The following is a 13,566-nucleotide window of genomic DNA, read 5'->3' on the forward strand; positions in this document are numbered from 1 at the left end:
TTTAAAAAATCAAGCGTAATTGTTTTGAACCATGAAACTCTAATGTTGGTGCAGTGCAGCTGTACTGATCCAGCCTAACCAATTCTATGTTAGGAAGATAACAACACAACCCATAGCTATCTTGTTTGTAAATATTAGTTTTTAAAATCACGTGGGTGATTTAAAACTACCCCTACCCACTGGGTGTTTTCATAAAATGTTGAAAAAAACTACATATCCATGTACTTATTGAAAATTCATATTTTGTAGCCGAGATATTAAACAGAAAATGTTTCCATTTATTTCACTATTTTTGTCTTCATGTAACCATACTCCGAAAACACTGTCAAAAGTGGACTGGACATTGTGTGCGCAATACCAAAACATGTTCATCCTTAAGATGGGGAAAATTCTGTAAGGCAAAAGTTCCTGTTTTTTTCAAGGGCTCAATAGAGTTTAGTACGTTTACCAAGTGTAGTGCCGCACACACATATCTTATTTTCTTCCTTCTTTTGCACTTAATAATAATATAGATACTCTCGCTTCGTAGTTCTGCATATATTTGGGTTAGTTTCAGTTTCAATAAAGAAAGAATTACGTTTTTTAATGATTTACAATAATAACAGTTGCTTAATTACATAAAATTAAAATTAAAAAAGAAACATCTCGTGTACCTTAAAAAAATCTAAGTATTCTATAACAAAGATATAAAAATCTCTTCCTTACCTGTTCTCTTATTTTAAAATCCACTTGTAAATAGGGGAAGTGTTATTCTGCAAAATCTCATAATATAAGAACAAATATTTGCTGCAAGTGATTGTTGGAAGAATGTGGCCAAGTTGATTCTTCTCCTGCACCAGCAGAAGTTGTTGAAATCTTTGAAATTCCTTTACTTCGAGTAAACATCCTTTAGGTTTTTAGTATAGAACGTTGCCTGGAACGTGTCGGTCGTTGTCGTTATACTTTCTCCTGTTTTCTATCTCCGTAATACTATTAATCAACAATTTGTTATTAACTTGTCTGCAATTAAATAAATAATTTAATATTGTTTTTTTTCTAAATGTTTCAACTCATGAATGAAAAATCGTACACCTTTTACTAAAATCTCCGAACAAGAAAAATCACCATCCTTCAAAATACCACGTACGAACACCAAACTTGGATTACGAACACGGAAACGAAAAAATAAATGTAATGGATGTGATAACACAAATTTGTGCATACATAAGCAGTTTGAGATTTATGTGAAAAACCAGTGAAAATTTTCTTACTCTATTAATTTTGTCCTTAAATCCTTGCCGAAGAAAGTTTGGCTAGCAAAAAAAATAATCTTATGAAAAGTTATTAAAAAGCAGTGCAGTTGAGAGAATAGAAAAAAATGCTTTGTTATGATTTTGTGACCTGCTCATGAAAGTTTGTAATCCGTGCGACATCACCGAAGGATACAGAGCAAAAGTACGTACAAGCTTAATGTATAAAGGATGAGGAATTATTGCAGTGCAACATCAGTGAATACAACAATACACTCGGTCGCCCGCAATACTATTTGATGTCTTTAGTCAATGTTACTTATCTTTGCCATAATCAAGGAATAATTATAATTTTCGCGAAACCCTTTTAAGGCATCGATTTGAACAAGAACAAAAATCACATTTTTATGCTCGGAAACATACATACATACATAAATGGGCTTAACAATAGAAGACTTCAAAACTGTATTGAATATTATGTGTTATATTGTTGCTTGTTGCTTTTTGTACTTAAGGATGTTTCCTTAAGTGCATTACGTCCTTTGTTTTACTATGAGCATTATGGTCTCATTCAAGGACAGTACCATTATCCGGAATATCCGGTGGGTGGTGGAAAATTGTAGGTAAGCAGGTTGGCATAGGTAGGTGATGTGTGAGGACTGAGGACTAAAGTTAAATGACTTTTGACTTTTGGATGACATAAATATGAAAATTGTGTAGAAAAACTATAGCTACTCGAGTTGGTATATAAGTTGTATTAAATATTCATCTATCTTCGGGCAGAGTGGGTATATTTCATTTGATATCTGAAGCCCACTTAGTTTGTTTATGTAAATGCAAATTTAAAGCACCTTTGAAAAGTTGCTTGTTATATAAATGTATCCATGTATGTTCATTTGTAGTTGTGCTCCATTCTGATGATGATGTCCTTTGGCGATAGCGTTGTCATCATCAACAAGAAACCCTCATTGTTTATTCAGCTTTGTTTGTTCAGTTTTTCTGATTGTTCTTAAGCTTTTTTAACTAAAATATGTGATTCCATTTTGACACTTTGTTCTTCTATAACTATAAATTCAGTTGACGCGAGTGCGTAGCTGATGGACTTTGGGTGAAATTTTTTTGGTGTTTGAGTTTTATTTTATACGGAAGCCTATTTAGAATATTCAGTGATGTGATCAACGAAATGGTGTTGATTATTTAGTAGGTACTATTATGAATATGATAAATGTTTAGTGCGACGCGACGCAATAATATTTTTGTATACTGTACATATATTCTACATAGTTGCTGTTCGTATAATTGTCAAAATGTGGGACTTTGTCTACGGTCATTACACTAAGAGTACCTAATTGAGAATTTGTCTTTCTTAAACTAATGTTTTAAAAGAGATTGATTGTTTTGTTCTTTCGTTGACATCTTGGAAGCAAATTCTAGTATAAATACATACATGCATACATAAATATAAAAAAGGAAATAAATAACAATGAAGGATCTCAAGTTTTTAAATGTATTACAAATTGAGTTTATGTCATTTGTGTTTTTTTCTGGGCATAAATGTCAAATATAGCAAGTAAGTTATGAAGGCTTTCTATAATTATGCTAGTCTTGATTTTAGATAGTAAATGGGTGTGTCAGACCAATTGAAACCATGAAATGTTTAATTTTACATAGAAAGCTATCGTATTCGGTCCGATTTGTTGAATTAAAAATGTTGACATTACTCGACGTTTCAAGGTCCCTAGAATCTAAATCAAAGATTTTTAAAGAGATGTCTGTGGGTGCGTGTGAACGTTTGTACAATCGTTCGTTCGAGATAACATGTTTCGTCGTCCATATCTCAAGAACCAGGATAGATATCGACTTTAAAACAGATAAATAACATCAAAAGAAGAAGGAAGGACTTTCCAAAAAATTGAATGTTTCTGTTAGTAGGTATAGCAATTTGAAAAAAAAACTGCAAATGTTAGTTGAAATATAAATAAATATCATACGAACCAATATCGCAAGATATTTCCACTAAATTATATATTACAAACACTATAATGTAATACTAAATTGTTATAAATTTAAAATAAAAAATCAATTAACGGTTTCTTTTAATTTCATATTTTTAAATGAACATATATTATAAAACATTTGTAAATTTAAAACATTTAAGATTTTATGCATGAGTTTTAAGAAAAATGTCTTCGAATTATAATTATGAACGAATTACTAGCCAAGAACTTGCTTCTTGAAACTTATTTATTCATTAAAATTTATATTATAGGGTTGATTTATGTTTTCAAGAGTGATTGGCAAACATTTTTTTTACAACATTCTTTTTTAAATTCGAATCAACTCCAAAACATTATCAAAAATTTGCTTCAAATTAAGATTATAACTTGATCCATGAGAACTTCGCTACTGTTGAGAAGTTATATCATTCTTTTTTGGGTTTTGAAAATATAAATTGCATTTGAACTTCGTTGATCTCATAGCTCAAATATTACAAAGATAAATATTTGTTCTAGGCATTTCGAACTTGGACAAAATGTGAACATAATCTTTGGGACTTTATGCAACATGCAAATGTACTGAAATTAACTGAAAAAATTAATTTGTTTAGCTTTATACCCATTGTGTGTAACCCACATGATATTCGAGAGAAGTAAGTAGGAGAAATCAGATCGAATTCATTCAACGCAAAAAGTGCGTATACGATCAAGTGTACCACTGAATTTCTATGGTCTGTCGAGGAGCTTAAGAAAGCTATTTCCCTTAGTGCCTATTCAATAAACTGATTAAGAGCCAATTATTTACTTTATATCCGCGGTAGCGCGTTAATCGTAACCACCTTATGTGATTGTTATAATTCCATGCTTTTTGCAGTAGATATAATAAGTCCGAAATTATTAAGTGATATACTATTTGGTTAGCTGACGAATTTCGAAAATTCAAGTCGAGTACAGCTTACAGCTTTTGGTTTGATCTCAATCTTAAAAAAAAAACAAGTAAATTAAAACATACGTTTTTCGATTTAGAATTACACCAGGAACTCATGAGTTTTTGTGGTAGTAAATATGCGATGTCATATAAAAAGCAAAACAAAAATGACGATTAAATGTTTGCATTTCAATAATATGTGTGTATAAATTTCACTTTTTAATGTATACATATAAGGGGAGTAATCTCTTTTAGGTACTTAGAATACTTGTAAATCTCTCAAAAAATATACCTAAATGTAAATGTGTCTTCCTTAAATTTCCTTTTTAGTATACTTTATTAGTATTTGACCAAATGTTTGTATATGTATGTACATAAATATTATAAACAAATTTGTAATGTGTGAAAAGAATTAACACGAACGAATTATAAAAGTTTCGATAAGATCAAAGTGCCCTTGTTTCTTGTCTGCTTTTACCTTAATAACATTTGTAAGAAATTTTATCTAAAGAGCTTCTAGCACTTAAGAGTATATTTGTGTTTGTTTTTATTTTCCAAGTTGTTTCGCACACATTTAACCCAAATGTTAGGAAAAAGTTTAAATCCGATTTATACGGAGTCCTGGTATACATAAATGGACATTTCTGACATAAAAGCTTTTTTGTTTATTTTGAACTAAAATTTTGAACGTAGGCACATCATACTAACATACAGTGGCGAACAATAATCTACGTACGACCATTTTTTGTAGCTTGTAGACTTTATAGCAACTGTTAACAAAATTGACAGTGGAGTTGTGTTTAAAATATTAATTTTGATGTCATTCCACAAAGAAAAAATCTGTATTATAAGGAGTTTCTTCCTTTATTGATAAAAAACGTAAAAGCGCAATTTAAACTAAAAACAGATGAGCATCAATATATGCCCAACGCGGGCAACTACAAAATCCTCGAAAGGAGCCAATCACTGACAATTTGAGCCGTATGTTTTGGATCATTATATTGAATCACGCTCTATAAAAGCGCTTATTGTGGTATATCTGTAATTAATTAATATACGGGCTACTTAACCTTATTTGTTCATATATACATATGCCTAGCCTACAGAAAAAATGTGAAGGTAAATTATTGCGATTAATGTTTTTCGAGATATTTGAAGTTAAAGTAGTATTCCAGGCAATATTTCTGTATGGATGCCAGGTTTGGGGGAAATGTGTAAAAAATGATCTAAAAAAACTACAAATATCACAAAAAAAGCTTCTAAAAATTATGCTTAACCTTCCACGATATCGTTCCACCATACATGGAAAGCAAATGTTCAATTGATATCTCTTAAAATCAATAAACTGACTAACAACTTCTTGCTAAATTGTAAAATCTCTGAAAGTCCGCTTATAAATCAATTGATTCATTAACCATCTTTCGAATATGTTTTTGTTAGCTTGAATTATTCGTACCATTGTTTAAATATTACTCGTTTATTTTCTATATGCTATATGTTCATTATTAATGTATTGTTTGTCTATACTTATCTATTTATTAATTTATTATTTTTTTTATTTATTTTTTTATTAATTTATGTTTAACGTCTTTTATTTATTTATTTAACAATTTGTTGATTCTTACTAACAAATTATATTTATCACATACGAGATATAAGTAGAAAATAATTTGATGAAAACATTTGAATAAGTTGCTAGTAAGAGTTGTAGCGTTAAATTCTAAGGTAATCTCTTTACACTGAGCTTACTGTTGACTACTAAGTATTAATATTAAGGACTGACATATTTATAGAATTGTTTGCACTTTTCTAACAAATCTTCACAGTCACACAGATTTCTAAAATACAATTTTAATTATATTATATAGTAGGTAAAATAAGGTAAACAAGATTCCGAAAAAAAATTTAAGAGTAGAGGCATTACATAAAATTATTTTAATACAGGAATAATTATGTATAACACCGAAATGTTATACTTTTAAAATTCTTAATAGTTAACTTTTGATTACCGAATATAATGTATCTCCCTTATACATATACTTTTTTGATGTCTCTATTTTCATATTTACCTAAGCTTTTATTTTGTTTTCCTCAATAATGTTAAATTAAGTTTCCCGCGTGTTTAATTGAAGGACATTTACAATATAATCGTTCTACTTTGTGTAAAAATCCATGCTAGTTATTTTTATATCCGGTTTTTTTAAAATATTTTTATCGAAAGCTCAAAAGGTCAACGATTTTTATGTTGTTAGAAAAGATCAGCTATATTTTCTGTAGTATAGGTAAACAAAAACTTATGCTCTCATGTTGTCATATAATGCTTGTCTGATAATAAGTATGCAAGTTATTCCTATAGAAACTCTAAATTACCCTTTTTTGTGCATATTTATCTAAATATTTACATTTTAATATTACACAGATAGAAGTTTTTTTCGTATAATGAATACAACATGTTTAGAGATGCTAGGTTTAGGTCGGAACGCTATACAAAATTATCATTATATCATTAATAGTATGTTAATAAAATGAAGCTATAGTAAAGCGTAGCACAGTCAATTCCAGGATCTTTAATATCAAATTTTTGAAATAATCAAAATATATACAAACAAATGTTAAGAACGGGTATTTAAATTTAATAATTTAATTCTAAATTATGAAACAAATAAAGACTCATAGCGTACTTTGCAATATTATCATACAATTTATTGTATTGTTGCTATTGTTGCAATAGCATTTTTAAAGGGACATATTTTAAAAACCTAAAGTTATAGAAATATTTCGCTGGTTTGGATAAACGTCATTTTTCCTTAAGTTATTGCGGATTGTTTTATTTAATACTTAAACAAAAATAAATCTAATACCCATTGCGTGTTGGATTGTGATGCCAGATGTTTTGGTTTCAATCCCTGTCTGTGGCACAAAAACCTTCCCCTTGCGAGGAATTGACAATCATGGTAAAGTAATTTTTGCATGTGCTTTCTTAAATTATCTGTTCGGATTCGGCATGACTGAAGGTAGAACCCGCTAAGACCTTGAGCAATATGGAAAGCATGACGAAGCGATCTTGTAAGCATTCGGGTTGCAGGTTCGTGAGGCGTTGGATCTGTTCTTTCTCTAGAATGTAATAAACTTTCTTGTTTGTAAGATATATTGGTGGTGATACAATTTAGTTTTATCTTTGTTTCGATTTATAAAAACAACCATTGGCTGTTAATTTTCAATTTATTTTTGTTGTGTGTGAGGTTATAATGCCTAAAATAAAATTTGTTTGAAGTTGATTGCATGATTATTTTATTTTTCTTAAATTGTTTTTCATAGAAAAATCACTAAACAGCTCAAATAAAATTTTTTTGAAGTCCATATCTATGTTGGGTTTTGATTTGAGATATGGAGGACGAACAAATTATTCCGAACGCACGGATGTACTAACGTGCACATGTACCTACGCATAGACACTCTCTTACAACCAAGGATATGTTCCACGAATAATTAAATGTCAAGAAATGTCAGAATTTATAAATTGGGCCCATTGAAATAACCGTTAGTAACGGTAAAATAAATTCATAATTAATATTTATAAAACTGAAATTACGTTTTAAGGAAGGCTTAATACTTTGATTTGTAACTGATAAAGAGTATATACATACATAATCTACATGGATAGAAAATAAACGAAACTGGCGAAGGAAGTTATGTAAGTGAAGATACAAGGCTTGGTTGCGGAACTAGGAGCTAAACTTGATATTATTTTTTTTTTTAAACAAGAACAAATGTATCACATTTCAATTAAAAGCATATAAAAGATAATAATACTCTAAAACATAAAATGCATGGAACTTAAATCATATATGTAAATGTACAAAAATATTATCTAAAATAAAAACAAATAGTCAAAATTGTAATATGGAGAAAAAAGTCACTAAAATCTTCAAAACTAACCACTTTTTAGGAATAAAAAAATGCAGTTTATTTAAATAAAATTAATAATATAAATTTGTAACACAGAATTGTGTTCATACATAAGTTATTAAAACAAAATTTTCAGAATATGCCCGAAGCGTTCTGTAATTAGTAGCAGCTTTTCTTGCTTTTAATAAAAATAGCAAAATCATTTAATTCGTTGGTCAAAAATTAATCTTTGGTAATCAATACGTTGCCTTTTTTGCTGCTTTCGCTTTTCAGGCTTTAAAAATAAGTAATCAGTTTTAATATAATACCTACCCATAGAGAATTCTAACGTAAATTAAATTATTAACAATTAAATATGATTAAGCCAGACGGTAATAGGAAAGATACAAATCATTGATCTTCGATTACCAGTATGATATTTTTCCTAGGATGAGTTTTGTTTTGGGTACGAGGTGCCCCTGAGGTATGGACTGAGATTGGCTGCGTTCCCACTGCCCACAAAAACATTCCACACGGGTCATCCCTTGGTTTATTTGATCATAAGACAAAAAATGTTAAATCAAGGGAAACTAACTTATCTAAACAAATCATTTGTGTATATCATGATTTTATTATAATAAAAATGTATGTAAGTATTTCATCAAATTGTAAATTTGTATTTCATAAAAATACAACACGCACTGTATAATAAAATTCTCTTCCTATTGACACGTTAAAGGCCCAACTATAATAGGCATAAGCTAGCATTTTCGCGCATAAGTAAACGTGCGAATACAAAGAATCTCAATACGAGTGAACATAATGGAGTCTAGCTCCGTTTCGTTCAATTTTTCTCAGTTTCGTTAACTTAAGCACACTTAAGCAAGAGCGATCCCAGTCGCTCGCCGCATAAGTAAAATATGACGTGAGCAAAATTGCATTATGGCTATGAAGTAATTTCGCAAACCTAAGTGAATTTTCGTTGGGTTTTTGACATAAGCTTATGTTTGCTTATGCCTATGCCTATTATGCCACGTATCTACATGTCAGATTTTACTTATGCGGCGAGCGAGCGTATTGAGATTCTTTGTATTCGCACGATTACTTATGCGCGCATATGCTAGCTTATGCCTATTATAGTTGGGCCTTTACTTTTAAAATTGGTTCATTGTGGTGAGAAAAGGGAGACTTACTTACTAAAAACTATACATGATGAGGATAATTAAATACAAAATAAAAATTCTTTAAATTCTTAAAAAAAGTTTAAGTGCTGTGTTTTTATGTATATATTTTAAAACACGAAGTGAGCATTTTTATTGATTTCCAAATACAAAATGCATGCAGTCCTTGAAAATCTGCGGTGTTTTTGTTTATTATTTTGATACTGTATTCTTGAATACTTTATCAGACTTTAGTTCTATGTACGACCATATATGTAATATGATGTTGTATGTATTTGTACATTTTCATACAACGTAAGGTTAAGGATTAAAAAAATGAAAAACGTTGCATACTTTGCTTTAAGTGAGATCGATTTTTGAAAGCAACAAGAGATATTAAAATGATGGTGAATGACAGTTTGCAAAATTCAAAAATATCATAGATACTGTGCACATTCTTTTAGCAAAATATACAGAATAAATAAAGTTTGTGGAGATAAGTCTAATGTATGTATACATATAAATATCATACATAGGTAATCGATTTTAGCAATTTGAATACTAACAAATACGCGATTTCGCCTTCAATGTCAACAACTCTGAACATATATTTATATATGTATTTCTAATGATATATCCTTGCAGGTGTGGTGTGTTGGTATATTATGTTGCAAAACAAAAAGATAGTGAAATTAAAAATACAAATATGGAATTATTAATTTTTACTCGCAATATAAATATGTATGTATGTAAGTAAAAAACAGTCTCGTAAAATGTATAATTCATTAATTTTTAAGATGCAATGAATAGAATTCATAAAAGTTTCAGTCAGATAATCTAAAATTCTGAATGAGATAGTGTTATGACTATACATTTTTAACAACACTAATTGAAACATTATATTCACGTTTACATCATTACAGCTAGCATTGTTTATTCTTATGTTCACCCTCTATAGATATTGGATAGAAGTTCTTAAACGATTAAATAGGTTATAAAATCAAATTACCTGAATTAGCAGCTTAAAAGTAGTTGGTATTTAGTTACGATAAAAAACTGCCTATAAAGAATTTGAGCAAATGACATAAAATGCTGCCAGGTAGAAACGATTATATTTTGTATGGAGAAATGATTTTGTCTTGGATTATCATGTTTTAATATGCTAAATTCGTTTATGTTAATAGCAGCAAATTGTTACTCAATTTGCGTCCACCACGTAGCGTCGTGAGCAACGCTTTGATCCTTACGATTAATTTTTGCATTTAAAGAAAAAATCACCCCTGTCTGATAATGGCATTAAGGTCACATTTCAAGTTCACCACTGTGGGACAAGGCTATCTTTTTTTTTGTCTCCACATATCGTTCTACAACAAATGATTTAGGATTTTCAGAAGCTGAATAACGCACATCATTGCACAATTCTCTCGGGGATGGTCTGAAGGGCATTTCCGCACGCCAAAAGAACCAGATGAAATCTCGTTCTAAAATTCATAGTAAAGATTTTCGTCAAGATGTTTATGTTAACCAAGCAACGATAATCGATGCCCGGCGTGATTCCACCGACCTTACATTGCGTCCGGTTTTACCTACATTTAACGCCAATCTTTGTGCACTACAGCACAGAACGTGTTTCTACGTTTTACTTATTTGATTCCTACTGATAGATCTTATAAGTCACACATAGCGCACAGTTTCCTTAATTTTAAAATAATTATATAAGTAATGAAGTTAATAAGATCACGGTAAACCATTAATCTCTTATTAGGAACATTTAACAGTTCAATGTGTTTATAAAAACATCGATTGATTTAGACATAACGCATTTAACTCAATTATTAATTAATCTTATTCACTTCCCATAGGAAGTTATTGTAATGGGTCCGATTTGTCAAATTGAAAATTTTGACATTTCTCGATGTTTCAAGGTCCCAGAGTCGAAATAAAAGATTTTTAGAAAGATGTCTGTGCGTGCGTGTGTACGTACGTTTGTACGTTCGTACGTTCGCGACGTTTTTTTGGTCCTCCATAGCTCAAGAACCAATAGCTCCAAAATTTTACGACTAAAATATGGTTTCATCTCCAAAACAATTTTGTTCAACGAAGAATAACGTTTTTGACATCTCATAAAATTTTGAGAAAAATCGAATTGACATTTTTTTTTACAAAAAATAAAAATCTAAAAAAAATGAATAAAAGTTGGTAAAAATTGATTTTCGACTCAAATATTTTTTTAAAACTTTGAGATATTGGCTTTAATTTACTTTTATCTTTCGAAAAGTATTGTTGTCAACATTCAGTAACATTTTTAAAAAAAATTAATTGACAGTTTTTTTTACAAAAAATTGAAAACCGAAAAAAAATTAACAAAAGTTGGTAAAAAATGATTTTCGACTCAAATATCTTTTCAAAACTTAGAGATATTGGCTTTAATCTACTTTTATCTTTCAAAAAATATTGTTGTAAACATTCAGTAAAATTTTGAAAAAAATCGAAATGACAGTTTTTTACAAAAAATTAAAACCCGAACAAAAATTAACAAAAGTTAGTAAAAAATGATTTTCGACTCAAATATCTTTTCAAAAATTTAAGATAATAACTTCTTACTAATTTTTACTTATAAGAAATAATGTTTTCATCATTAGGACAAATTTTGAGAAAAATCGAATTGACAGTTTTTTTTACAAAAAAAAAAAATTAACAAAAGTTGGTAAGAATTGATTTTCGACTCAAATATCTTTTCAAAAATTTGAAATATTGGCTTCAAACTTATTTTATCCAACAGTCCGTTTTTTCATAAAATAATAAATCTACAAAAAATAGTACGCAAATTTGGAAAAATCGACAGAAGTTATCAGTGTGGGTCGCATCCCAGCCTCTTTTTTTTATTTTTATTTCTATGAAGAATATTACTAATACACCGTAGTAATCAGAATTGCAAATTAATTGATGAATAAATTCTGATAATATCAGATCCTGAACATTGGAAACTTATTTCAACCTAGTTCTTGCAGTTAATTTAGTAATTAACAAGAATAGTATATGTTCTTTTTTATATTTTTATTAAATTAATTTATTTGTATTTGTTTTTTCATTTCAGATCAGCACTTGTTTTTTTCATATCTAGTTACACTCAATTACAAATATTAATCAATAAAATGAAGGAAAGATACCACTTTAAAATGGAGATCTTAAAAGTAAAATGAAAAAAAATATTTATCTCAAACACACATTAATCTATACGAAGTTTAAATAAAAGCAATTAAAAATCGAAAAATTAATAAAAGTTTTCATATTTAATCAAAAATAAAAATTAATAAAAAATAACGTCTTGAATAGAAAAAAACTAAATCATAAACTTAAATAATGCCCCAGACTAAATACGAAAAATTATAAACAAAATATAAAAAAGATTAAAGTCAATGCAAAACAGATTCAACAACAAGAAATTAAAAAATATACATATATACGTACTGATTTAATTTTCTTAATTAGTTTCTAATTTTAATTTTAATACTATATATAAAGAGTAAGACACAGCGCTATGCAAACAACATCAACAATTACAGAAACAGCAATCGCAATAAAAACAACAACAACAATAACAACACCACCATTCAATATATATTTGAATTTTTTATAAACTACCCCTTGAAGCCTAAAATCCCAGCGTAGTTGATACAAAAACAAAATTCGAAGCGCATGAAATCGTTTCGACTGGATCTTAGCTGACAGGTTGCGGCCACAAAGGTTTCACGGATTCAAAACATAAAAAGGCCCTTGAATGGGTCAGCACTAAGTAACATAAAATTCAGAAGATACTCAGAGGCTAATAAATCTTTGCGTCAGAATTCCTTTTCACACTCACTTTTTCTATCAACCTTAGAGCAAAAAAAAAAATAAAAAAAATCAAACTATACACTCTTGTCAAAAATGTTCTACCTAAAAACCATTATAATGAACTTACTACAAAAACCATTACATGCCCTCTGCTGGATTTTATTAGGATTTGGATCGATACCCGTGCTTCCTGGTAAGTTATCTATTATTTTTATATATTCGTAGTTGTAGTCATTTATCATGTACTGTATATATTTTGTATGTATATATACAAAAATATGTATATAATACTAATTTATGTATACATACATTAAAATATTGTATTAAATTACAATGTGTCCCATTTTATGAGTATATCAAGATGTCAACCAACCCTTCTTATACCTATACGGAGAGCTACTTATTATTTCAAAACAAGCTTTTTTGAATTTTTGAATAATTGCATTATGTTAAGCTTGTTTAAAGTTTCAAATGGCAACATACATAAATATGTCACATTCAAATAGAATTCAATTAAGAGACTTGGA

At 29.1% G+C, this 13,566-nt stretch overlaps 1 protein-coding gene across 3 annotated transcripts in view; it reads left to right on the forward strand.

The window, feature by feature from the left end:
- Nucleotides 1–437: 437 nt before the first annotated feature.
- Nucleotides 438–13,566, forward strand: part of LOC129944532 (neuronal acetylcholine receptor subunit alpha-7) — a 38,739-nt gene continuing 25,610 nt past the window's right edge. Inside the window, exons 1-2 of one of the 3 annotated variants that reach the window (XM_056054026.1) lie at nucleotides 438–545; nucleotides 12,300–13,232. In XM_056054026.1, coding sequence (XP_055910001.1) covers nucleotides 13,133–13,232 — 100 coding nt within the window. In that variant the 5' untranslated portion in view covers nucleotides 438–545; nucleotides 12,300–13,132. Of the gene's footprint in view, nucleotides 546–721; nucleotides 1,435–12,299; nucleotides 13,233–13,566 lie in introns of those variants that run through there. The other 2 variants (XM_056054025.1, XM_056054027.1) reach the window with 2 other exon arrangements.

The sequence above is a fragment of the Eupeodes corollae genome, chromosome 2, assembly GCF_945859685.1.
Source record: "Eupeodes corollae chromosome 2, idEupCoro1.1, whole genome shotgun sequence".
Classification (NCBI taxonomy): Eukaryota; Metazoa; Arthropoda; class Insecta; order Diptera; family Syrphidae; genus Eupeodes; species Eupeodes corollae.